The sequence below is a fragment of the Primulina tabacum genome, chromosome 17 (genome assembly GCF_025594145.1).
Source record: "Primulina tabacum isolate GXHZ01 chromosome 17, ASM2559414v2, whole genome shotgun sequence".
NCBI classification, from domain to species: domain Eukaryota; kingdom Viridiplantae; phylum Streptophyta; class Magnoliopsida; order Lamiales; family Gesneriaceae; genus Primulina; species Primulina tabacum.
The window spans coordinates 33,563,296-33,589,761 of NC_134566.1; the positions used below are offsets into that span (position 1 = coordinate 33,563,296).

General features: G+C 37.5%; 1 protein-coding gene across 2 annotated transcripts; it reads left to right on the forward strand.

The window, feature by feature from the left end:
• The first annotated feature begins 439 nt into the window (after positions 1–439).
• On the forward strand, positions 440–26,012 carry LOC142531216 (mediator of RNA polymerase II transcription subunit 14-like). Of its 2 annotated transcripts, XM_075637300.1 has the most exons (9): positions 440–800; positions 3,838–4,917; positions 5,109–5,192; positions 5,520–5,617; positions 16,300–16,474; positions 17,658–18,537; positions 18,637–19,676; positions 23,293–24,371; positions 24,887–26,012. In XM_075637300.1, exons 1-9 carry the CDS (start codon positions 591–593, stop codon positions 25,665–25,667), a joined length of 5,427 nt encoding a protein of 1,808 aa, XP_075493415.1. In that variant the 5' UTR covers positions 440–590; the 3' UTR covers positions 25,668–26,012. The 2 variants fall into 2 exon arrangements, with proteins under 2 accessions (XP_075493415.1, XP_075493416.1); XM_075637301.1 differs by lacking the exon at positions 5,109–5,192.
• The last annotated feature ends 454 nt before the right edge of the window (positions 26,013–26,466 follow it).

Sequence of the window (26,466 nt, forward strand, 5' to 3'; positions counted from 1 at the left end):
TGAGTCTTTTTCCCCAAATCAAGATATGTCAACCCAAAGTCAATTTAATCGACCATGATCGACCCACGCTTGGGTCGACCAAAACGTGGTCGAAATTTTCTTTTTCAATCAGTCGATCGACTAACGAAAATAAACAATGAATCGAAATAAACATTAATATTATCAGATTATTATTAGCCATTGCATCGATTTTTGTTGAGAATTGTAGTCGGAAAAGAAATGAAAAGAGGATCGACGGAGAGGATTTAGGTTGAGTCGACTGATGAGAATTAATTACGTGTTTAAAGTAAATGTATATATGTAATCAAATTTAATTATGTATTAACACTTAAAATACAAAAACATTTAAATAAATTGACTTATCGATCCTTTTTTTAAATACTTCGTAATACATTCCCTTTTCCCCAAATTTCCCTAATTTTGATATATGACTTAGTGGCTTTTTCTTGCTCACGGAAATAGAATAAAAACTGGCAAACGTCACCGACGTTCCCATTTCACAACCTGGAAAAACCCTAACTGTGTGCTCCGATGGGAAAATGATTTGACCAGTTAGTTGAAGTTAATTGAGGTTCATAGAGAAATAAATCATGGCGGAGATAGGGCAAGAGACAGTAAATTTCGCCTCGTTGGTTGGACGCGCTGCCGAGGATTCGTACACGTCGCTGAAGGAATTGGTGGATAAATCTAAATCCTCGGAGCTCTCTGACTCCGAGAAGAAGATAATGATCCTCAAATACATCGTTAAAACGCAGCAGCGATTGCTTCGTCTCAATGTCCTCTCCAAGTGGTGCCAACAGGTGGTTCTCACAGTCTCAGTTCTTTATGGGTTTTTTATGCGTTCGTGTTGAAGATAATCAATTTTTTTAAAATAAATTGTAACTGAATTCGTGGACTGGATGTTCTAGTAGGTTTGATGTTCTTTTTTTATTTTTTCCTTTAAAATTGCATTTTATTCTGTTCTGTAAAGATTAGTTATTTATGTGAACTCCAGTTGAAAGTGGAGTTTTTTTTTTTTAATTCTATATATCAAGTATGTTGGTCAGACATGGTATGCTAGATTTTGGTTCTAGTAGTTAATGATACATCTTTAGATTCTATATTTAGCTTTTCAGGTTAAGAATTCAAATTCATGAACATGTACGATAAGTTCAAACGAAAAAAATAAGGGATGCTTCTGACTCATACCTATGTTACTTAGATTGTTGAGTTTTGAATAGTCTTTGGCGTCCGACATCCATGAAGTTTTTCTTCTGTGGGTGTTAACTTGATTTGTGTTTGCACTTTGGATGTCAATTGCTGTAAAACAACTAGCTGTTCACTGTCCCTTTAACCTCTAAGAACAACACTCTGAGAAATGGGCAGTCTTGGTCTTGGGCACTTGTATAATTGAAGAAGGGACGTGCTTTAGAATATAGTGAGTATATGATTTGAAACATTTGATGACTTGCTCTCATAGTTGTCAATCGCGCGTAGTGCAAAGTTTTCCCTTGGCTATAGCGAATAGCGTAGCGAGAACTATTTGAAATTAAAGCGCCACAAATATATAAATATATAGCATATACTAACATCAATTCAACCGTTCATGCTTAAATAACAAATATAAAAGTTCAAAGCATATAAAACCTCAATTCTAAAACTAGAAAAACATAATATAAAATTCATCTTTTATCTTCATCAAGATTGAAACCATCTTCTTCATTGGAAATTGCATAACGCTCGGCATCATTCTCTTCTTCACTTTGTTCATCAAAGTCGAATTCATCCTCATCATCTACAAGATTAAGTGTAGTAGATGTTCCTATTAGCCTTTTCCTTCTAGATTTAGATGTGGTCGCCTTCGAGCTTCCTGTAGGGGTAGATGTGTTCGCCTTTGAGGCCCGCGTATATGTAGCGGTCGCATAGATTTCCTCAATGTATAAGAAAAACAATACAATTCATCAATCGTGATTCATACCTGTTCACACTGAATTTCATCTTAATTTGCTGAAATCATTCAAGTTTAAAGCTGAATTCAAGATTCCCATCTGAATTTTTCTCAGATGCACAATCGATAAGGCAACATGTTACGAGCTCTGTAAAACCAGTTTGCAAATGGTTAACACATCATATGAGCTACTTTTGCTGAAAAATCAGAACAAATAATTAGCATTAAAGACTATATAATTAGAAACTCAGGTTTTTCTTTCATATAAGAAAAAATATGAGCTATACAAAAAAGTTTCATGAAAGGTTCTTCGGAGAAGAATAGTAAAAGATCCATATTATATGTAACGATCAGAATGAAATTTCTTCAAACAAATCCAACTCACTAAATTAAAGATTAAGAATAATATAAACTAATAAAAATTAAAATATTCAGTTTAAATACCAAAAACCTAAGCCCATGCCGAAAAAACCAAAATCAGAAGGAAAAAAAGAACAGAGATCAGAATATTACCAGCGGCGATGTGAGGTAAGTCTGGCGGCCGACAGCCCGATGTCTGGCGAGCCACGAGCAGTAAAAGAGAAGTAGTGGAGAATTGTAGGGTCTACGTATGGGTTGGTTGGGAGAAGTCGAGAAGATTGAATTAGAAGAGGATAAGCAGCGTTGATTTCATATATTATTGAGCCTAAAAATTGTGCAAAATGGGACTAATTGTGCAAAATGGGCCTAAAAATTGTGCATTATTTTTTAAAAAATGTCCTACAGTTTTCTTTTCCTATAGCGACGCTATCGCCTCGAACGCTATCACATTGATAGCGATGATAGCGCTCATTATCTCGAAGTGCAATGTGCGTAGCGCCTTGTAGCCACGGGGCTTCGCTTCACGTCGCCACTCGCAACTTGCTCTTATGAATAAAGGTGAAGAATCGCCTTGGTAAAAGTAAAAGAAGTTAGCAAACTGCAGGCAAGTAATAATGGTAACAAAAAACTTTTAGGTGGGTTGACCTTTGAAGAAATTCATGAGCAATTTTGCTGCACATAAAATATTATAATTATAAAAGGAAAAGATCTTTTTTACTATTAGGAAAAAAAATTGGATTCTAAATATGAATATTTTTCTTTAATTAGCTTTACGAATAATCAAAGAGCACGTCGAAATTCGAACAAAACTCGGGCGATAATAAATTCCAAGCTCAAGACTACTACGTGGCAAGATATCCTGTTCAAAACAGGTTAGTGCCAAGTGGCTTAAATTACTGAATATGATTGATGTAAATATATTTAATATTGAATTGATAGAGAAATAGATAACTGACACTGATAAAAATAAAATAAAAGAAAATGAGATTAATTAAACCAGTTGTTATTAAAAATTCCTTCTAATTATCAATTTGGAATTAGGAGATGGAGAAATTATATTAATCTTAAAGCAAGGCAAGGGAGTTGTTGAAATGGATAAGTCCCACAATGATGGAAACATACATAAGGGATGCCTTTTTGGCCAAAGACATAAAAGTTGTGGCTATTTTTAGAATTTTATATGTAACACACCAAGGAGACTTTGGTGGCTACACAAGGTGCACTTATATCGAAGTACCTGATTTTTCTTGGGATTGTGCTCACTCGGTTCGTAACCTTTACATCTTTTTTGCTTGAAGTCCACTTATTCTTTTACTGATATGAAACTTGAGCAATTAAAAATAAAATCCTTAGTTAGTGGTGACCACTCTTTACTAGCAGTGCTATATGGTCATCTGATCTTAGGTTCTCCGGACTCTTCTTGTGACACATTCTTGAATTGCCATGCCTTTTTTAAAATGTAAATTTGCTTACCGATCTTTTTCTTTTCGATCAGTTCAAAGGTATCTTGAAAAAACTTTTCATGTATTTGTTCCTTCTGTTCAATTCAGATTCCTTTGATACAATATTGTCAACAACTTGCATCAACTCTATCAAGTCATGATACTTGCTTCACTCAAGCTGCTGATTCACTGTTTTTCATGCATGAGGGGCTTCAACAAGCTCGTGCTCCAATTTATGATATACCCTCTGCCACTGAGGTTCTTCTCAGTGGAACTTATCAGCGTTTACCAAAATGTGTAGAAGATATGGGTACTCAGAGCACATTGAACGAGGATCAGCAAGCTCCAGTATTGAAGAAGCTTGATATGCTTGTCCGGTCTAAGTTGTTAGAGATTTCAGTTCCTAAAGAAATTACTAAAGTTAAGGTCTCTGATGGTGTTGCCTTGTTTTGTGTTGATGGTGAATTTAAAGTCCTTGTAACGCTTGGTTATCGGGGGCACTTGTCAATGTGGAGGATTTTACATTTGGAGTTTCTTGTTGGCGAGAGAAGTGGGGTTGTGAAGCTGGAAGAATCACGACGGCATGCCCTTGGAGCTGATTTGGAACGCAGAATGGCTGCAACAGAAAATCCATTCTTGACGTTATATTCGATTCTTCATGAGCTCTGTCTTACTCTTGTTATGGACACTGTTATAAGGCAAGTGCAAGCACTTCGGCAAGGCCGATGGAAAGATGCAATTCGCTTTGAGCTCATATCTGATGGCACTTTTGGACAGGGAGGGAGTGCCACCTCCTCTCAGATTAATTTTGATGGAGAAGCTGATTCGTCTGTTTTACGCACTCCTGGCTTGAAAGTTATATACTGGTTAGATCCTGATAAAAACCCTGGAACATCTGATACTGGAACATGCCCATTCTTCAAAATCGAACCTGGTCCTGATTTGCAGATAAAGTGTCTGCATAGTGTATTTGTGATTGATCCTCTAACTGGCAAGGAGGCAGATTTTTCTCTTGATCAAAGTTGCATTGATGTTGAGATGTTGCTGCTTAGAGCTATTGACTGTAATATATACACTCGTTTGCTTGAGATATTTAAGGAACTAGATAAGGATAACGGGATCAATCAAACTCCAGGGGATGTCCAACTTCAATATCATGTGAATAAAAATCAAATCAACTATGAAAAGGTAATATATTTTTTTCTTCCTTTATTTTTTTACAAGCAAAATATTTTCTGATCGAAATATATCTGTATAATAAGTTGAGTTGTCAATGTTTTTATAATCACTTTTTTGCATGCAATAGGACTCGTATGTTTGGAATTAATTATGACCGAAGGACCATTATTGTTGAAGTGATAAATTCCTGCCATTTAAAGGAACAGAATGAGCTGATGTTTAAACTGTTGAACCTATCTTATCTTAGTGTCACTGGTTTTCAGCACATTTATGTGATATATCTGGTTAGTGCATAAGTTGCTCGACAAATCTATTAGTTTTAATATAAGTTCTCTTGTTTGATAGCTCATACATGTATTATGTATTTTAAAAATATTGATTTGTGTGTTTTGAACAATAGCCAATTTACTTATTGTCATCTATTAAAGATCATGTGAGTTTCCTCTCGCGTATTTTGTGTGTGTGTGTGCTCTATCACGTCGAATTCGGGCAGAAAATTTTCATTTATGGCGACGTTCCTGTTTTTCTGTTTGCTGTGTTATTGATTTTGTGTATCTGACATATCTTTACCGTTATGAATACTGGAACATGATTTTGTCTTTTGTTGACAGCAAAATAAAGCGTCTGATATGCGAATGCATGATGGCACAGAAGTTCTTCGTGTGCGTGCTTATGGTTCTTCATATTTCACTCTTGGAATAAATATAAGGTTTTGTATTTCTGCCCTCGAAGTTATATCATTATATGTGAACTTTTCTCTTTTAGAACATTCTTAACCAAACATCTTTGCCATGTGATATTTTCTTCTTAGAATTTTAGATGTTAATTTCTTACAGACTGTAATCTTATGTTGTCCTTTTCGGTGCATTTTTCCAGTTAATTTATAATTTACTGTGATAGAGATGTAATTTACTGTGATAGAGATTTTCTTGTTGTGTTTGGCTTGGTTTGGAGTTTAATTCAATTCTTGGTTGGTTATTTTACAACTAATTATATTAATATATTCATAAGCTATCAATAATTGTGATTAAGTTGGACGTTGTTAAGAATTTGTTAATTGCGGCGAATTCCAATTTTCTTTTAACCTGAAGTTCACTACTTCACCTTCCAATCTGAAGACTTGTATCATTCACTTTTTTGAGTCAATAAAAAACAAATGAATTATATACACTTCTCCTGTGTTCTCCACTTCTACATGGTATCTGAGCTGTAGGATTCTGAAGAAATTCCTCGGAGGTGCTTCTAAATTTTTATCGTCATGTGCAGTCAGTAAAGTAATCTTTTCAGGTTTATTATTCTGGTTACAACATAGAAAGTTTATTCCAATAAAAAATATCTTGAGTTGATCATTCGATTTCAAGCTATTGATCCTTGTCACACCACCACAACTTTGGATTCAGTTCTTACTTCTCTCATGTCTTTTGATGTCTAGTGCTTTTTGCACTGCAATATGTTCTATGCCATTATATGAGCTGTTGATTGAATCAATCACTAATGGAGAGTAGTATCTTTTCATTGGCTGAACATCATGGAGCCACAATTTGAAGAGCCTTACTGCTGAATAGAGACTTCATCTAGAACAATCAACTTATACATTCCTACGTATCTTAATGCCTGAAAGTTGGATTATTGTCTTTCTACAGTAGAAAATATGTCATTTGGATTTGAAGTTTGGTTTGCGAGTGTGTTGGAGTAATTAAAGATGTTTATGGTCTTTATGATTCATATCGGTCTTCATTCCTATTTTCGCTGTTGAGCATGCCCTTTGTAGTCTTAGAAAAGAACAACGCTGAATGTTTCATTGAATTGATTGAAAATGAAGGAAAATACACTGTACTTTATAGAACACTAAACAAACTAAATCTCTTAATCCAAGGTATAAATCAGATTCTAGTCATCCTAATCCCAAGAATTCAAAGGATTAAAAGTTGAGGTTTCCAAATGGAATAAAGAGGTCTTTGGAGACGTGGGTGTGAAATACACGGAGTTGGTAAACAAAATTAAACAGTTGGATGATATAGAGGCGGGGTAAATTGGTCTGATTTTCTTAATGACGAAAGAAGGGGGTGAGGTGTGAATTGGAAGTAATATCATTTAGAAGGTTACAAATGGAAAGTCAAAAATCTAAAGTGAGATGGTTGAGGGAAGGGAATTAGAATTCCAATTTTTTCATGTCTTACTGAATAATCGAAGGAATAGATCGTGATAGATAAAGTGGAATTGGGGGATGAGTTTGTGGATATGGAGGAGAGCCATATTGAAGAGACCATTATTTGTTTTTACATGAATCTTTTTAAGAAATCAGATGGTGATGGGGGGTGGTTCGACGGGTTGGAGTGTAGGTAGCCTTTAGATAGGCTGGAAGCAGATGAGTTGAAGATCCTGTTTTCTGAGGACAATATTAAAAAAACAGTGTCTGAAATCGATAGATCGAAAGCTCCAGGGCCGGACGAGATTACCTTGGCTTTCTATCAAAACTGTTGTGATATGGTCGAAGAGGATTTAATGAAGGTGTTTGCCGAATTCTTCGAAGGAGGCATTGTTAACGGTATTGCCAATGAAACTTACATTTGTTTGATCCCAAGAAACAAGATGCGGTCAAGGTTAAAGACTTTAGACAAATTACTGTGATAACGAGCATGTATAAGATCTTGGCTAAAGTCTTAACTAACAGGTTGAAGAAACAATTGAGCGATGCAATAGAGGAAAATCAATGTGCATTTATTCAAGCTTGACAGATTCTATACTGTTGTCTTATCGCGGATGAAATATTAGAGGAATGTAGACGGAAAAAGATGAAAGGGTGTGTGCTTAGAGTTGATTTGGAAAAGACATATGATAACATAGACGGGAGATTTTTGGACTTCGTGCTTCAAAAGAAAAGATTTGGTGATGGATGGAGAAAGTGGATTTAGGGTTATGTATCAAATGTCTCTTTTTTGGTTTTTATTAATATTAATATTAACGGAAGGCCACAGAGCAAAATAAAAGGAGAGCGAGGTCTTAGGCAAGGGAGCCATTATCCCCTTTCTTTTTTAATCATGTGATCGATGGATTGGGCGATTGGTAGACAGGGCTAAGGTTGTGAATGAAGTAAGGAGGTTGGAAGTTGGGAGAGATAAATAGAGATCTCTCACATCCAATTTGCGGATGACACTTTGTTTTTTGTCCAATCTAAGGGGCATTTGCGTGGTTTGGTGGAGATACTCAACTTTTTGAGTCAGAAATCGAGATTGAAGATTAACTTGGAAAAAACGTTCTGTTGGGATTAAATTGTTCGGAAGTAGAGATCGAAGTTTTGGATTCAGAGATTGGGTAAAAGAGAAGTGGCCAATTAAATATCTCGGGGGCACCGTTGCCTAGGACCTTGATTTTTGGGAACCCGTGGTTTCCAAGATGTCTAAGAAACTAGCAAGTTGGAAAAAGCGTTCCTATCAAGGTGGGTTGTCTAACATTGATAGCATTAGTGTTGAGTGCGATGCCAACGTACTTTGGTCACGAGATTAGGCATCGTTTCTGCTTCAGTATGGAGTACGGCTGGCTCGAGATATGGTGTGATGGTGTTTGCACCAAAAATTAAATTGGGCTCAATTAATTGCCCAAGCCCAATTATTTAAATTAACAGAGAAAAACAAGATGTCCATCAGTTTGATTAAGTCGGCCAAGCTGGAGAAGAATGTCGACAAAATCGTGGGCAAGATCGTGGATCATGGGAAGAGTGGGGAAACTGCCTATAACTTGGAAGAAAAAGAATTCATCGGCAGAACAACAAAATACACAGACATTCAAAAGACAAATCTGCAAAAACTCTGCAAATTTCAATCTTCATATTTTATGTTCTCCTAGAGTTTTTTTAGGATTTTTAGTTTTCCAGCATCTTCATTCTAGTTTCTTTCGTCAAGTTTATTATAATTTGTAGAATTTGGTGAATTCCTGCTGTTTTTTTATTCAGAATTATGTTGGGATTTATTTCATCATTTTCCAATTTTTTTTATATGAGAACCGATATTTTATTAATAATATGATCCGAAATAAGTACTTCAGTGGACTAGTGGTCCACTTTCAACAGTTACATAATACCAATGTTATATCAATGATATACATAAGCCCAATCTTGCAAAATATCTAAGATCGAGACGTTCATCATGAGTGTCGATCCATGTAGCATATTTGATCTTGACTTTATCCCAGCACTGTTCTCTAGTGTTTTCCTTATCTTCAAAAATTCTTTGATTTCTTTCCAACCATACTCTCCAGCATGTGCCTTGAACCACCACTTGCCAACAAATTCTTCTCCTCGTACCAGTTAGTTATCCTAGGTCCATAGCGAATAAATCCTTCGTTGACTTAGGCATCACCCAAACCAGTCCCAGTTCTTGCAAAGTCTAGTCCACAATCCGATCGTGAACGGGCAATGGATGAGCATATGATCCTGAGTTTCCTTTTCATTTCTGCACAACACACACCAATTTGGGCACATAGCAATTGAGGGCCACCTTTTTTGCATCATCTCCGAGGTCGGCAGCTTACCCTAAATCGTTGTCCACGAGAATACCTGTTTCTTTTTCGGAATCGGAACCTTCCAAATAACATGGAAAAGAGGAAATACGGGGGAGCGACTGAGGGGAAAAAATACTCAAAGAAAGATTTGACTGAGAAAATACCAGAAGAATCCCCACTCCACACACGATAATCATCTACGATTCTACCCCTTCAACCAACCTAGTCCTCTCTAACACACCTAATAACTCGGACAAATGAAAAAGCTCATCTCTCGCAGCCCTTCTAAAATGAAAATCCCATGATTGAGAAGACGTGGAATTGTCAAATTGAACAAAGTGTGATATAGGCAAATTGTGAACCGCTGATAACTGAAATAATGCCGGGAAAAGTTCTTTTAAATCTTTTAAAATAAATCCCCCACCACTTGTCTTCCCAAAATCTAGCCTTGTTACCTGCTCTCACCTTAATCCAAACTAGCTGCTGAAAAATCGGGTATAGTCGGGAAATAAACTTCCATGTGGCACCTGAACGTCACGTTTCTTGCTAAACCCGCATCCCACCCATTCTCTTGTAACACATATTTACTTACAATGATCTTCCACAACGTCCCATTTTCCTCATAAAATCTCCACCACCATCTCCCCAACATAGCCATGTTTCTCAAAATAATATTCCCAACACCCAATACGCCTTGTTTCTTAGGTTTGCACACATGTTCCCACGCAACCAAGTGACTACACACATCTCCATCCGCTCCGTCCCATAAAAAATTCCTTGAAATTTTCTCCATCACTTCGGCTATACCTTTAGGCACCCTAAAAAGAGGCAAGTAATATATCGGGATTGCATTTAAAACCGATGTTATCAAGGTTAATCTTCCCCCTCTTGACAAAAAAGCTTTTTTCCAACTTGCCAATTTTTTTGACATCTTAGACACAATGGGGTCCCATAACGAAGCTTGTAACGGATTTCTACCTAAAGGCACTCCCAAATACTTAATAGACCGCATCTCCTTACAATATCCAATTTGTTGTGCTAACAGTTCAACTTCTTCTTGTTCACAGTGGATACCCAACAAAGCACTCTTCTCCCAATTGATTTTTAATCAAGACATTTCGCAAAAAGATCGCACAACTTGCACCAGAAATCTGATATGGTCCTCATTCCTCACAAAGAAAGTGTATCGTCTGCAAACTAAATATGAGATATCTCTATCCTGTCTCTACAACCTCGATACCCCTTATAAAATTCCCTTCCTTGGCTTTATCTATCAATCTTCCCAACCCGTCCACTACCAAATTGAACAAAAAAGGAGACAACAGATCTCCTTGTCTAAGCCCTTTATACACCTTAAATTTACCCCTTGGCCTCCCGTTAATCATATCAGAAAATGATACATTTGACACACATCATTTGATCCATATTCTCCATTTCCCTCCAAACCCCTTTTTCATCAAAACAAAATCCAAAAAATCCCAATTCACATTGTCACAAGCCTTTTCGAAATCCACCTTCAATACCCATCCTTTCTTCTTCTTTCCCCTTCCTTCTTCAAGTAGTTCATTCGCTATAAGACCACAATCGAGTATTTGTCCTCCCTCAACGAAAGCATTCTGAGATTCGGATATTGTATCTTCTATCACATTCTTAATCCTTGCTGTTAAAACTTTTGCTATTATCTTGTACAAACTTATTGTGAGGCTAATCGGTCTGAAATCTTTCACTTTGATCGATTCATTTTTCTTTCGTATCAAACATATATATGTTTCGTTGGTAACATTATTTATAATTACGCTCTGAAAGAACTAATCGAAAACCTTCATTAAATCACCTTTGACTTTATCCCAACACTCTTGAAAAAATGCCAAAGTAAAGCCGTCGGCCCCCGGGCTCTTACAACCATCACACTGAAAAACTTCTTTCTTGACCTCCTCTTCCGAGAACTGTTTTTCTAACTCTCGACTCAATTCTCCATCAATGGGGCACCACTCCACTCCTTCAATGCCCCAACTTCTCGAGTCTGACGAACTATACAACTCCTTAAAGAATGTCAAAATAATGGAGACAATTTCATCCTCATCGCTCATAACCGATCCGTCATCTTTTTCCAATCTGTTAATGGTAGCTTTACTCCTCCGTTGATTTAAAAGCGAGTGAAAAAATTTTGTGTTGTGATCCCCATCTTTAATCTTTTTGACCTTACTTTTTTTATTATTGTTTTGATTCTTTCGACATAATAACTCTTCTAACAACCATTTGGCTTCTTTCCTTTCATTAGATACTTCTTCCGATCCCCGATTTTCACTCTCTAATTCTTAACTCTGCTAATTTCACCTCTTAACTCTGCTGATTTCATCTCCACCATTCCATAAACCTCTTCATTCCATCCCTCCCATCCTTGTATCTGCTCCTTATTCCACCACGATAGGACCAATTTTTTAAAGCTTTTGTTCCTCAACCACACATTCTCGAACCTAAAAAGCATAGGTCCCCACTTGCTTTTTTCCAAATCCAAGACCACTGGAAAATGATCCAAGGTGATTCTTGGTAAGGTTGTTTGTCTATAAAATGGATAAAATTCAGTCCATCCCACCGTGAACAAGAATCTGTCTAATATGCAGCATATGGGTGAGTCTCTTAAATTCGACCATGTGAACTTTCCATTCAATAAAGGTGGTCGCACAACTCCAATTCCTGTATCAATGTATCAAAACAAAGCATGCTTTAAGTATGTGATCGACTATTCATTTTCTCGCTTAATGATCTTACAACATTAAAATCTCCCCCCAAACACCCATATATCTCCACATAAAACCCTCAATCCGGCCAATTCATCCCAGAAGTTATTTCTCGCTCTTGGTTTACGTGGACCATAGACCGCAGTAAACCACCAATCTTTGTTGTCATCCTTTTGAATATGAACTGAAACCGAAAATTCCCCAATCAAGTTATCCTTTACCGAAATCACCCTTGAATCCCACATAATCAAAATTCCCCCTGACCGACCAGCTGCAGGTACACTAACCCACTCCACAAACCGTGATTTCCATACACTTGCAATAAAACTCCTATCCACCACCTCTCTTTTGATTTTCTGCAACACAACTAAATCTGGCCTTTCTTTGACAAGGACGGCATGCATCAATCCCCTACGCCTAGTTGAACCTCAACCCCTAATGTTCCATGAAAAAACATTCATCGATTCACTTTAGCCATCCTTAGAATCTATCTGTACCGAAACTTATCCCTCTCTACCATCTTTCGTGTCTTCTTTACCATTCGAGAACGCCACTTTCTCTACACCCATCTTAACTAAACACTCATTTTCAGCTGCCCACTCATCCATCAGCATCTCCAGGCCCACATTTCCTCTTTTTTCTTCCGTCCCATGGTGAGGCTAAAAGTTGTTCCCCGACATCCCCGACTCCTCAACCACCGGTTTACTCCCCACCCACCCCTATTCTCTACCCCTCCCACGAACCCCACAGTTGTGACCGACAAAGGAAGAGAATAGAAAGAAGATTGATCAAGATAAGAAGGATCGGGTACATTGCAAACCTTACTCGGAGATGATTCAAAAAAGTCCCCCAAATCTTCGAGTTCCAGTGATTTCTGTGTCGATTTGTCTGAAGTTAGTGAAATATGACTCTCAACTTCACTGGATTCGCAACCTTCGTCTGAAAGATCGTTCGTTACCCCTTTTTTTAGTTGGTCCTCCCATTTTCCGTCATCTCCATCTTGTGTCTCTATGCCTTCCTCGATGAATGTAGTTTTTGGAGCTTCTCCCTCTCTCGAATAAACTGATTCATTATGTGCCTTCAAATGTTCGTACGACAAACAAACTCGAACTTTTTTCTTTTGAGCTTTGCTCCTCCTCTGAATTTGGATGACGTGCCCCTGTGGTCGGTAGATTGTTTTTAGGGCATGTTAGTTTAGGAGATTAGAACTAACGTTCGAATTTAGAATTCATAGTTAAAGTTAGATTTTATTATTTTCATTCAAGTTGGTGCTTTTAGCACTTGACACGCCCTCAACATCCAAATTTTGTGCAAACATATGGAATCCCAATTTTGCGATTCTACATTGAACTTCTCCCCCTGAAGCGAAGAATTGGGGTAAAGGTATAATTTTCAAAGAATGTGGCATCCATGGATGTGTACAAGTACAACTTTTTTAAGGTGGGGGAATCACATTTATAATCTTTCTGGTTTTGAGATTACCCAAGGAAGATGCATTTGACAACACGAGACTCAAGTTTGTTGCGGTTTTGGGAATGGATGTGAATGAATAAGGGGCATCCAAACACTTGAGTGGGATATCATGAACTAGGTGTGAGTTGGGGAAACATTTAAGGAATGTTTGGATAGGGATCTTGAAATTTAGGACTCGTGAGGTAATTCAATTGATGAGATAAGTGGTTGTGAGAATGACATCCCCCAATGGCACTTAGGAACCTTTTTTGCGAACAAGGATCGGGCAACTTCCAAGAGATTACGGTGTTCCTTGCACCTTTTTGTTGGGGTGTATCAACACAACAACTTTGGTGAATAATCCCTTGGGATTGCATGTTTACTCTCAAAACTGAATTGAAATAATCACGTGCTTTATCTGTTAGTAAAATCTTAATTTTGGTATAGAATGGAGTTTGAATCATGGTGTGGAATTTTTTGAAAATATGGGAAGTTTCTGATTTAACTTGCATTAGAAAAGCCCAAGATAGACGCGTGTGATAATCGACAAAAAATATGAACCAACGTGTTTCATTAATATTTGTCACATTGGATGGGCACCAAATATCACTATGTTTTGATGGTTTGTAATGTTGTGGCGTGAAAGTGAAACGTGAAGCTTGAACAATTGGCAAATATCACACTGTAAAGGATTATATTCTTATTATTGAACAAAATAGAAATAATTTGCCAAGGGAAAAAATTCGGATGCCTTAGATGATAGTGCCATAACAAAATATCACTATCCTTATTTGAATTCAAGGTCGAAATAGAATAAGAGATTATAGGTGTGGAAAGATTATTGCTCAGGTTTCTCTTGGGAACATTCATCTTCAGGAGATACAATCCGGCACAAAGGTCAACACTGCCAATCATCTTTCCCGATGCAAATTTCTGTAAAACACAAGAATCGACAAGGAATTTGGTCGTTCATTCGAGGTCGCGTTTGAGTTTATTCATTGATGAGAGATAACAATTAAAATCTGACACAAACAAAACAGATTGTAGAGAAATATCCTAGTTAATTGAAATGAACCATAACCAGCCATTTGTTGAGCATGTACCATTTGCAATGCGTACTATACGTGAATCCTTACAAGGACTGAAATGGGTGACAAATTCCAAATTTCCAACCATGTGGTCAGAGGCACCAGGGTCAACAATCCAACTGTTTGATAATTCATGCTGTGTAATTAAGGCAAACGAAGAATTACCTCGATGTACCACATTCCCAACAAGTGAAGAGGTTGGTGCTAAATTAGTTTGGTTGAACGGTTTCTGGAGTATGTCAAGCTGCTCTTTAGTGAAAGGTTGGGGATCAAGGGATTGATTTTCGGTTACAACAGCATTTGCTCTCCTTTCTTGAGCCGGATTCCCATCACGGGTTTCCCATGGATTTTCCAACAAGTGTCCAGGGCGTGGTTAGGCTTTCGGCATTTTGTACACAAAGAGCGTCCTTGCTTGAATTTCCTGTTTTCGTTAAAAGGCTGTGAAGACTGTACAATATCAGAGTTATCAACATGCGGAAACGATGCCTTATGGGCAGAAGGGCTGATGTGTTCGCAAAGGAAATAGGTGGTTGAGATCCCAACATTAATTTCCTACGGCTTTCTTCATGGCGGACCGCCGAGAACACTGCACAGAGAGTGGACGGTGGTTTGTCCCCAAAATTTGACCACGCACGCCATCTAGCGTGCTATGAAGACCCAATAAAAATTTAAAAACTTAATGTTTTTCATCGTTTGTGCATTTCCACTGGTAGACTTCAAACAGGTCGAGTTGCTGCTAGTGTCGAGTAAGGGTGGTGAAGTAAGCCGTGACAGTGGAATCCCATTGTCGAAGATCTTGGAGGTTGCTTTCAATTCCGAATAGCTCTAAAGTGTTTTCTTTGGAGGAATAAGTGTCACGAGCAACATCGCATATCTCCCTCGCTGTATGATATAAGAGGAAATTTTCACCGATTTCTGTCGTCATTGAGTTGATTAACCCCGACATAATCATATTATTCTCGGAGTTCCAGGCCTTAAAAATCGGATTGGTTGATTCAAGACACGTCGTTGTGTCAGAGATGAAGTCCTCTTTCCCTTTTCCTCGAATGAACATGAGGATGGATTGTGACCATTGTAGGAAGCTTTTCTCCGTTTAATTTGTGGTTGGTTATTGGGATGGAAGAGGTTTCAGCCCCTGCTGGTGTGATGGGTACCACTGAAGATGTAGTCTCAGAATTGGAAGAAGTGGACAGTGAATCCATGCCATTTTTGGTCATGGAGTTTCTCCCGTCTCTGATATCATGTAGTTTTAGGAAAGAAGAATTATTGAGAACGCTGAATGTTTCATTGAATTAATTGAAAATGAAGGAAAGTACACTGTACTATATAGAACTCTACTCAAAATAAATCTCCTAATCTAAGGGATAAATTAGATACTAGTTATCCTAATCCTAAGAATTCAAATACAAACAAATATCGATTTCCTATCTAATTTTAAATTAATTGATAATAATTAAATATTTATTATTCAGCACCCTTATCAGTGTTTTTCCCTAGGTGATGTAAACAACCTTAGAAGGACTACTAATTTATTCAATCTGATTGATACGGTTTTGGTGGTGTTTTCCTTGATAAAAATTAAGGCTCGTGTTCTACCCTTTTGCTTGCAGAAATGGTCGCATTCTTCTTCACTCATCAAAAAATATTATATCACCAAAGGCTTTAATAGAGTGTGAAGAAGCATTGAACCAGGGAAGTATGACTGCAGCAAAAACTTTTATCAACTTGAGAAGCAGTAGTATATTACACTTATTTGCATGCATCGGCAGGTTTTTGGGCCTTGAGGTATTTATTAAACTTTCCTTTTTAAAAATCTTTTCCTTTTCTACATTAGCCGTGCAATATGGAACTTCAAATCACTTGTCAGGAAGTTGCCAAACTTCTCTATTTCTACTGTGACTGGATATGTATTCCCTTTACTTTTTAAAGAACCTGTTGTCTCGTGACTATTCCTTTGTTATGTACCACATACCTCTGATTCTGGAGGTTGTCATTTCTTCACAGTTGTCTTACTTCATGGTTTCCTCTTATTGATGGCTAATGTACTGTATTCATCATTTACACCATCTATTATGCTTTAAGACGTAGTTATCAAAGGCTGCATTTTTGGTTGTCTACGCGCTAGGTGAAACCAGATGTGGCCCATGTGCCTAGGAGAACCCTCGGGCGCAGTCCTTGTAAAAGGCGTGCATAGGCACATCCCTTTGACAAAGGCATATTTTGCGCCTTATGTGCATATTGAGCTCTTCATGGAGTCCATACTGGTTGCTTCTGAATTCTGGTTCAAAAGAGCAGCCTATACTGAATTTGCCCAATCACCCCAAGCCCACTATTCTTTAAATGTTAATTTCATAACCCTAATGTGCGCTGACATTCTTTCTTCTTTGCAACAATAAAATTCCAATTTCTTTGTAAGATCAAAGAGTCTGTTCACCTTCCCCAACTTCATGCCCCTAGTTCTTTGCATGAGATTATGTCAACATTGGTATCAGCCTAAACACTCAATCCCCATTTCAAAATCACTCAAAATCCTCCTACATTATTTTTTAATACTCTGCAAAATATAATTTTATTATTATGCAACATTTTAGTAGAACTTCACATATGTACATTGTAAAAATCATTTATTGTGCGCCTTAGTTTGATAAGGAGCACGTCTCGTCCACTTAAGTTGTAACAACCTTTTATAATATATTAAATCATAGTTTCTGATCAAAAAAAAAATAAAAAAAAATAAGGAGCACGTCTCGTCTTCCACCGAGAGCTCGGGAAACCTGTGCGTCTTATTGCACCTTGGGCCTTACATAACCATTGTTCTAGATATATTATGCTGCAAAATGAAAGGGGAAGCAATCACATAGATGGCCCTTTCACTGTTTGGTATTTTAGAAGGTCAGGAATGTGTTTTGGAGAGTTTATTAATAGATTTTGTAATATGGCTAATTAGCATGTTGATTCCTTCTTGTAGGTATTTGAACATGGTTTTAATTCTGTGAAATTGCCTAGCAGTATATTGGATGGTTCGAATTCATTATTCATGGGATTCCCAGAATGTGGTAGCTCTTACTTCTTGTTAATGCAACTTGACAAGGAATTCAAACCTTGTCTCAAGTTAATAGAAGCGCAGTTGGATTCTACTGGGAAAACTGAGGTATTTGATGACATGAACGATGTTACTCGTGTTAAAAGTTTGGATGTCAGTCGGATGAACATGTGTTTTGATGATCTCAATTTGAGCCTCATTGAGAATGATGTTAATGACAATGGTACTGCTGAACATGGTCTTCTTTCCGCTTCTACGTTGGAAGGCTCCATGCTTAGGTCCAATCATCCGATAACTTTCTCCTCTATTGTTGATGAGGTTTTTGAGCTTGAAAAAGGGTCAAATGGACAAGGCTCTTATTCGACATTTGGTCTACCTCCAGCATCCCATTTGTTATCGGGTATTAAAAACCCTCACGGTATTAAAGATGCAATATCCTCTCCTAACTGGGAAGGAGCATCAATTGCACAAACCAGTGCTACCAATTTTAAGAACTCTATGCAGTCTGGTTCAATAAATTTAATGAGTACAAATTTGGGAAGAAGCCAGGTTGTGAAGAAATTACCAGTCTCGAAGTCTGATCAGGATTTACCTGCTCTCAGGTCTCCGCACTCTTGTGGCTTGGGTGGTTTTTCCCTGGATGAGGACCAGGTGACTGTCTCTGGACACCGGTCAGCTCGCATTTTATCTCCACCTCGGCATTCTTTCCATTCAGTTTCTGTATCAAGTTTCGAATCTAATGAGCACAAAATTTCTGAAAACTTTTTAGTTTCTGGATCCAACTCATGGGTTGCTTCTCCAGTATGTAAGATTCTTACTTTGTTTTACTTTTTTCTTCTTTTGCTTTACTCAGTGGTATGATTGAATTTTACATCAGGTTATATAAATGCTTCTTATTTCTCAGCTTCAATTGTGGAGTCCGCTGTACTTGCAAACTCAAATCAGCAATCCGTTCCTCGACATGAGAAAACACGTAGAAAGCGTACTATATCAGCTATGATGCAATCCTTACCCTCACTTCAGTATCTTGAAGGGTCTAACAAGAGAAGGAAAACCATCGGGCTATCTCATCCCCAGTTGCCTCGAAGAAAGCCTCTCATATCATGTGTCCATCCCTGTAAAACTGAAGGATACAGTTTTGCAAATCTTATAGCGGAAGCACATAAAGGCAATGCACCCCCTAGTGTTTATGTATCAATTCTCCTTTATATAGTCAGGCATTGCTCACTATGCATAAAACATGCCCGATTGACCAGTCAGATGGATGCTTTGGACGCCCCCTATGTTGAAGAAGTGGGTTTGAGGAGCGCATCCTCAAACTTAGGTCTGGGGAGCGCATTCTCAAACTTATGGTTTCGCCTGCCATTTGCCAGAGGTGACACTTGGCAATGCATATGCTTGCGGCTAGGTAAACCTGGAAGCTTGTATTGGGATGTCAAAATTATTGACCCACACTTTAAAAATTTGTGGGAGCTTCAACGAGGCAGTAATAATACTACATGGGGTTATGGCGTTCGAATTGCTAATACATCTGATGTGGATTCTCACATTCGTTATGATTCAGAAGGTGTAGTGTTGAGTTACAATTCTGTAGAGCCTGATAGTGTTAAGAAGTTGGTTGCTGATATACAAAGGCTATCAAATGCTAAAAAATTTTCCCTTGGAATGCGAAAATTACTGGGTGCAAGGACTGATGAGAAATTTGATGAGAGCATTACAAGCATAGAAGGCAAAGCTCCTTCTGGAATGAAAATTTTAATGGAGGGTTCTGACAAGTTTTCAGACATGACAAGAAGAGCATTTAGGATCGAAGCCGTTGGACCAATGAGTTTGTGGTTTAGTTTTGGATCTGGCGTCCTTGCTCGATTTGTTGTGGAATGGGAGTCTAACAAAGAAGGCTGCACGATGCATGTATCTCCTGATCAACATTGGCCTCATACTAAGGTTTGTTTCTATTTTGTTGGATGGCATGTAATTTTACTTTTACCTGCTGTCTTTCTTTTTCTTCTGTAATGCCTGTATATTTCAATGTTTTCGTATACTGCCAGAATTAACTGTTACCAGATTTGAGGGTCCTACTGGCTGTAAAATAAGCACAAGGTAGTGCAATTGTTGGTCTTTCACTGTCTTTTTGTTTTCTTGGACTCTCTAAAGTATGGAGACCCAATAGAAATTACATACCTTAAGTCAATGACAAAGTAATGGAACTGAATAGGAGTAAGAAAAGTAAATGACAGCAGTGTTGTTGAGAGTTCTTTTTTAAGTCGAGACTTTTCGAAGGCTGTAGTGTGGTGATATTGGATATTTGTTTTTAAACGTGTCTTTCAGACACACACTCAGTGTTGTTGACCAAGTAATACGTTGAACTAAAATTTCAACTGGGTATTAATTTTAAATTGTTTGGGTTGATCTTTATTATAACCTTCAATTTTGAAGGTTTCTTAGAGGGTATTTGAAGCTCTGCCAAACAATTTATAAGCTGTATTTAGAAAAAGTTGGGTCATCCCAACTTATTTCATAAGATCTTATTTTAATACCCCACAAAGACCAAAATATCCCTAAAAATTTTAGATTATCCCAGATATAACCTCCTCAAATTATGTTAGTAAAAAATTCTCTCACTGGTAGAAGAAAGTAAACCTCCATCTCTGCACCTCTGCCTCTATATCACTTCCGTCGTCTCCTTCTATTCTTTCTTTCTTTGAAATCGTCTCTTTTTATTCTCTGTTGTGTCCTTTTTTTATGATAACAAAGCAAATTATTATCGAAAGGTTTGAGCATTTGTTGACTTCTGTTCAATGTGTTTGTTAAGAATAATTGTTATTTAAGATTATGACTTGTCACTTATTAATGATAGATATAATTATGACAATTACTTAAGATTATATAACTATATTAGTTACTCTAGTAAAATAATTCATAACAAATAGTTTTTAATAGTTATAACAAAGTAAAGGTAATATAAATTGTTTATTTCAAAAAAATGTTTGATATTTATGATAATATTTTAAAACTTTACACGGATAAAAAATGCTTTAAATGTCAAAAAAGAACTAACTGTTTTATTATCATGTTATGCATATTTTTGGTAATTATGATATTAAAAAGATCTTATAATACCAAACACGTTGTCATCTTTAAGTTGTTTAAATAAATTTGTCACTTATTTTTAAAATAAGACGCCACAACTTATAAACTCTTAAAACCACTTAAAAGATATTGAGCTTATAATCTCTTTAATATAAGTTTAGCCAAACATCTTTTTGGTGTTTTCATGATGGATGGGAGAAGAGATTTTTCGGAAGCACTCTTGGGAGGATTTATGGGAGAAGATCAGATTCAGAGTACCGAGATGGACACTTACCATACCATGTTTCAGCATTTTCTTTTATCCGAGCTAGTTAGGGATTGGTGTTTTATTTGCTTATGAAGATTTGTAGTCTTTATTTAATGAGGTGGATTGTGGATCACTCATCCACTTGCTTTGTAACCTAAATTATAATTATTATAATGAAATGATAGTTTCTGATAAAAAAAAAAATTAGTAGCCAATTAATATATAATAAGGGAGGCTACCGCCACCCCGTGAACAATTATAGCAGTAACAATAAAAACCCATTAATTGTTTCTGGAAGTTTGAAGTATAAAAATCTTTTACGTCTCCCATTTTTCTGTTTCCAAAAAGTATTCACTAAAAAACTTTGGTACTTGCAGTTTTTGTAAACAGCCAATTCAGTAGGACTTAACACTGCCTACTGAAACTCTTAGTAACAGGTATTTTACAAATAAAACAAGCCACTGAACAGAAAGACTCTTTCTGTCGGTTAGAATGACTTACTAAAAATACGATAACAATAATTTTTTTTTATGTAAACTAAAATTTTATTAGAATAAGAGAACAAAGTACAAAAAAGCGGACGAGAAATCCGTAAACAAACCGCAAAGAAAGAAAACTACTACACTTTTGTCAAGAGCTTAGAAATTTCCAATCCCCCACTACGTCTGAGATAAAAAGGTTTTTAAACTCTGGCTACTTTGTCAGCCAACTCGCGACTCTGAATTTAATCTTCTCCTAGACCTCATCCCTAGACTCGGCTAGATATGTGAAAATTCTTTGTTCCGCTCCAACCAAATTGACCAAAATAGGCAATGAACTACAAAATACTAGAAACTCCTAGTTGTCCTCCCGGTAAGTAAACCTAGCTCCAAAAGAAACATGTCATGCGCCTTTCTTGAAAAGGTCCATTCGAAACCCAATTCCTGCAATTATTTTATCCAAAAATGATATAACAATAATGAGTTAAGTTGGATGTGGGCTTTACGGTTTGGGTAGGGGATTCTTCAGGTTCTTTCTATGTTAAATTGTTCTATGAATCTTTCTTCCCAATCAATAACTTTCTTCATTTCCCTTGCTTTCAATCTATTTGGAAAATACCGATCCCACATAAAGTTCAAGTATTCTTGTGGACTGTGGCTCTGGAAAAATTGCCGACTAGTGATATGTTCAAAATAGATGGCCTCATTGTGTACTCTGTCCGAATTGGTGTGCCCTTTACCGGGATGAAGAGGAGACTCAAGATCACATACTTCTGCACTATTCCTTCACGGGTTGTACCTTGTCTAAAGCTCTGAATGAATTGGGTTTCGTGTGGGTTGCTCCGCGATCAGTGCGTGTTATGTTTGTTTTAAATATTGATTGTGATCTTGGCAAGAGAGGTAATACTTTTTGGAATTTGGATCCATTGTATCATTTGGTCCATCTGGTTCGAGCGAAATAGAACGATATTCGACAATATAGCAGAGTCAATTGACGAATGTTGGGAAAATATCAGATTTAGGGCTGGAATTTGGACTAGTAAGCATTCAGATTTTAAGCATTTATCGATTTCAGATTTGGTCAGGGATTTGAATTTTATTTGCTGATGATATGATCAGAGTGTCTTTTATCTTTTACGTACTTGCGGATATCTTGTCCCTTTTTTAAAACTTATCCTAGTTTATCCTGATCAAATATCGTTGCTTATAAAAAAAAGGAATGAATCTGATTGTGTTCACATGAAAGAAAATGTAATGGATGATTTAAAGATGAGAAGGTACAAGGACTAATGGAAAGGGAATGAAGATGAATTTATGAACATAAAGAACATAGTGCTCGATGTTACTTCATAAAAGAAGAAATTTTTTTACTATGTGCATGCTTGGACAAAAGACAGATCGAGTGCTTGATGTTCTTATCTGGTGTGCCTTGTAATAGAAACTAGAGAAGATGAAATATTCTTGAGGGCATTTTTGCAATTGCTAGCATTTTTGTCTCTGTGAATATAATTAGTCGTTATTCAGAGCTTTGACAGGTCCGCATGTGATATTGGGACCGATGTAAATGTTTCTTTAAATATAACCCGTTTGCTCAGATGCTAAGTTAACGAAACTTTTGAGGCTTTCTGAAATGCTTGATCATTTTGTTCGCTCTGTCATATTTAATCCATGTCAACATATCTAATATATCAGTTTGTTTGGCCTTAATTTCTGAACAATGCTAATTAACTTTATTTTTCCACAGTTTCTAGAAGATTTTGTAAATGGTGGGGAAGTTGCCTCTCTTTTGGATTGCATTCGGCTCACTGCTGGACCATTAAATGCTCTTGCTGCTGCTACGAGGCCTGCACGAGCTGCTCCAGTTTCTGGGGTTCCCTCTGTTTCACCATCTACTTCTTCAAAGCAAAGTGGTTATGCGCCTTCTCAGGGTCTGCATAGCAGTTCTAACATAAATACAAATCAATCCTCACCTGGGCTTGGGAGTAATCCTGGTGTACCCACACCATCAGGTCCTGTTGGCACTCAAAACAGCCATGCTGCTGCCATGTTGGCTGCTGCTGCAGCAGCTGCTGCTGGGAGAGGTGGTCCTGGCATTGTTCCTAGTTCGCTTTTACCTATTGATGTTTCCGTTGTTTTGCGAGGCCCATACTGGATCAGGATCATATATCGTAAAAAAATTTCAGTTGATATGCGGTGTTTTGCAGGAGATCAGGTCTGGTTGCAGCCAGCTACACCTCCAAAAGTTGGCCAACCTGTTGGAGGATCACTTCCATGTCCCCAGTTTCGACCTTTTATCATGGAGCATGTTGCTCAGGAACTGAATGGCATAGATTCTAATTTCCCTGGTGCTCAACAGGCACTTGGGATTTTAAATTCAAAAAATCCGCATCCCATTTCTGGTCCGCAGCTTCCAGCTTCCCCTGCAAACAGGACCAATCTCACAAATACTGCTACAATTTCTCGAACAGGAAATGCAATAGCTGCTCTGAACCGCATTGGAAACGCTCTTCCGGGACAATCAAATTTATCTGTGGTTAACCCTTTACGTAGGTCACCTGGTTCTGGTGTACCTGCTCATGTTAGAGGAGAGCTGAATACTGCAATAATTGGACTTGGTGATGATGGAGGCTATGGTGGTGGATGGGTTCCACTTGTGGCACTTAAAAAAGTTCTTAGGGGTATTCTCAAGTATCTTGGAGTCCTGTGGCTGTTTGCACAGTTACCAGACCTTCTGAAAGAGATCCTCGGGTCAATTTTGAAAGATAATGAAGGTGCATTGTTGAATTTGGACCAGGAACAACCAGCCCTACGCTTCTTTGTTGGGTAAGATGACAAGTTAAATATTGTGTCTTTCCAACTGTACATACTACACTTGAACAATTGAACTGTAAAAATTTCTTTTATGTCAAATGCAATCAGAAGCTTCTTGTTTTGGGGAGCATATTTTTGAATAAAATGCTCAACTTGTATGATGTAGTTTTTCTTCATTCTGTTGAAAATACATTTAACATCATCTGATGTTGCTGGTAGTTGACACATTAGTTTTGGGAAACCATTAATTGGTTTGCCACCTATTCCTTTTAGCTCTTGCGAGTAATCCAAGTATTTTCATTCCCATAGGTAACCCAAGGTTTGATCTTAAACGATATGTTTTAGGGGTTAATCTCTGTGCTACCTATGTATTTATTTGTCAGATAATGACACCCACTCAACGCACAAAAGTTAACAGAGAAGAAAATGTTACCTGAAGGCTGAAGCATTATAAAGTTTATTTTCAGTGTTGGTTAAATAAAATTTGAATTCTTGAAGAGGTTTCTGGATTGATAATATTTTTGCAGAGGTTATGTGTTTGCCGTCAGTGTCCATAGAGTTCAACTCCTCCTCCAAGTCATCAGTGTCAAACGGTTTCATCATTCTCAACAACAGCAGCCGAACTCTGTCACTGTGCAAGAGGAATTAACTCAATCTGAAATAGGGGAGATATGCGACTACTTTAGTCGTCGTGTTGCATCGGAGCCATATGATGCTTCTCGGGTAGCTTCATTCATTACTCTTTTGACTCTACCAATATCAGTTTTGAGAGAATTTCTGAAACTCATTGCATGGAAGAAAGGATTGGCTCAAGGGCAAGGAGCTGATGTATCCCCTGCTCAAAAATCTCGAATCGAGCTGTGTCTCGAGAATCATTTGGGACTTAATAGGGACATGAACTCTGCAAATTCATCTTTACCCAAAAGCAATATTATTTATGATAGGGCGCATAACTCTGTCGATTTTGCTTTGACTGTGGTTCTTGATCATGCCCACATACCTCACATAAATGCTGCAGGTGGTGCTGCTTGGTTGCCCTACTGTGTTTCTGTTATATTGAGATATTCTTTCGGTGAGAATCCTTCTGTAAATTTTCTTGGCATGGAGGGAAGCCATGGTGGCCGTGCATGCTGGTTGCAGGTCGGTGAATGGGATAAATGTCGACAGAGAATATCCAGAACCGTGGAATCGATTGGGTCTTCCTCAGGGGATAGTAATCAGGGAAGATTGAGAGTGGTTGCTGATGGTGTACAGAAAGCACTGAATCTATGCCTTCAAGGACTAAGAGACGGCCTTGGAATGTCGTGATTTGTGAACTTAAAAGCCTGTGCTGCTTATTGTTGACAAAGGTGATCTTAAATTTTGGACTCATATACGGACGTGGGTTATTGGTGGATAGCAGATGCGGTGTATTGAGCTTGCTAGCATAGGTGTAGTTATATCCCCCCCCCCCCCCCTCCCCCGCCTTTTGTACAGTTTATAAATTTTTTCGTTGATGATGCACTTCCTGAAGATGCAGGTTTTTATTTGTTTACGTACGATACCACATCAAGGGTAAAACGTGATTCAAAGGTTGGCAAGTTTGACAGTGTCCTGATTTACTTTTTGGTAGTCAATTCATTGTAATTAAATTTGACGAGGCATTTGCAACAATCTTTGATCAGAGTGGTAAAAGGTGTAAGGTGACGGATTTTAGAGTGTTGTGAATGGAAAGAAATTCCCAAGTAATAGATCGATCGGATTTGGGAGAAAAAACAAATAAGTTGCGCAAGGTATCAGTGATTCAGTGTGTGAGCAAAACCTTGAGAAAACGAGTGATAAAAGGGTTCTTGAAGCACGTTACGAGATGAAGATTAAATAATATGTACTACTTGTTAATATTAGTGAAATTTTGTTAAATTATTTAAATGATTTCTAAAATGCTGATAGAAGGGGTATAATATTCTTTTTTGAGTTTGAATGTGCTTTATTATTATTTTTGTTAAACCATGTATCGACACTTTAATAAGTTTGTGTTGATTAACTTAATGTCAACAGTGGTAGCTCTTCTGATGGTGTAAATCAATGGTCTTTGGCGGCTGCTGACGGTGGTTTGAAATAAGAAATT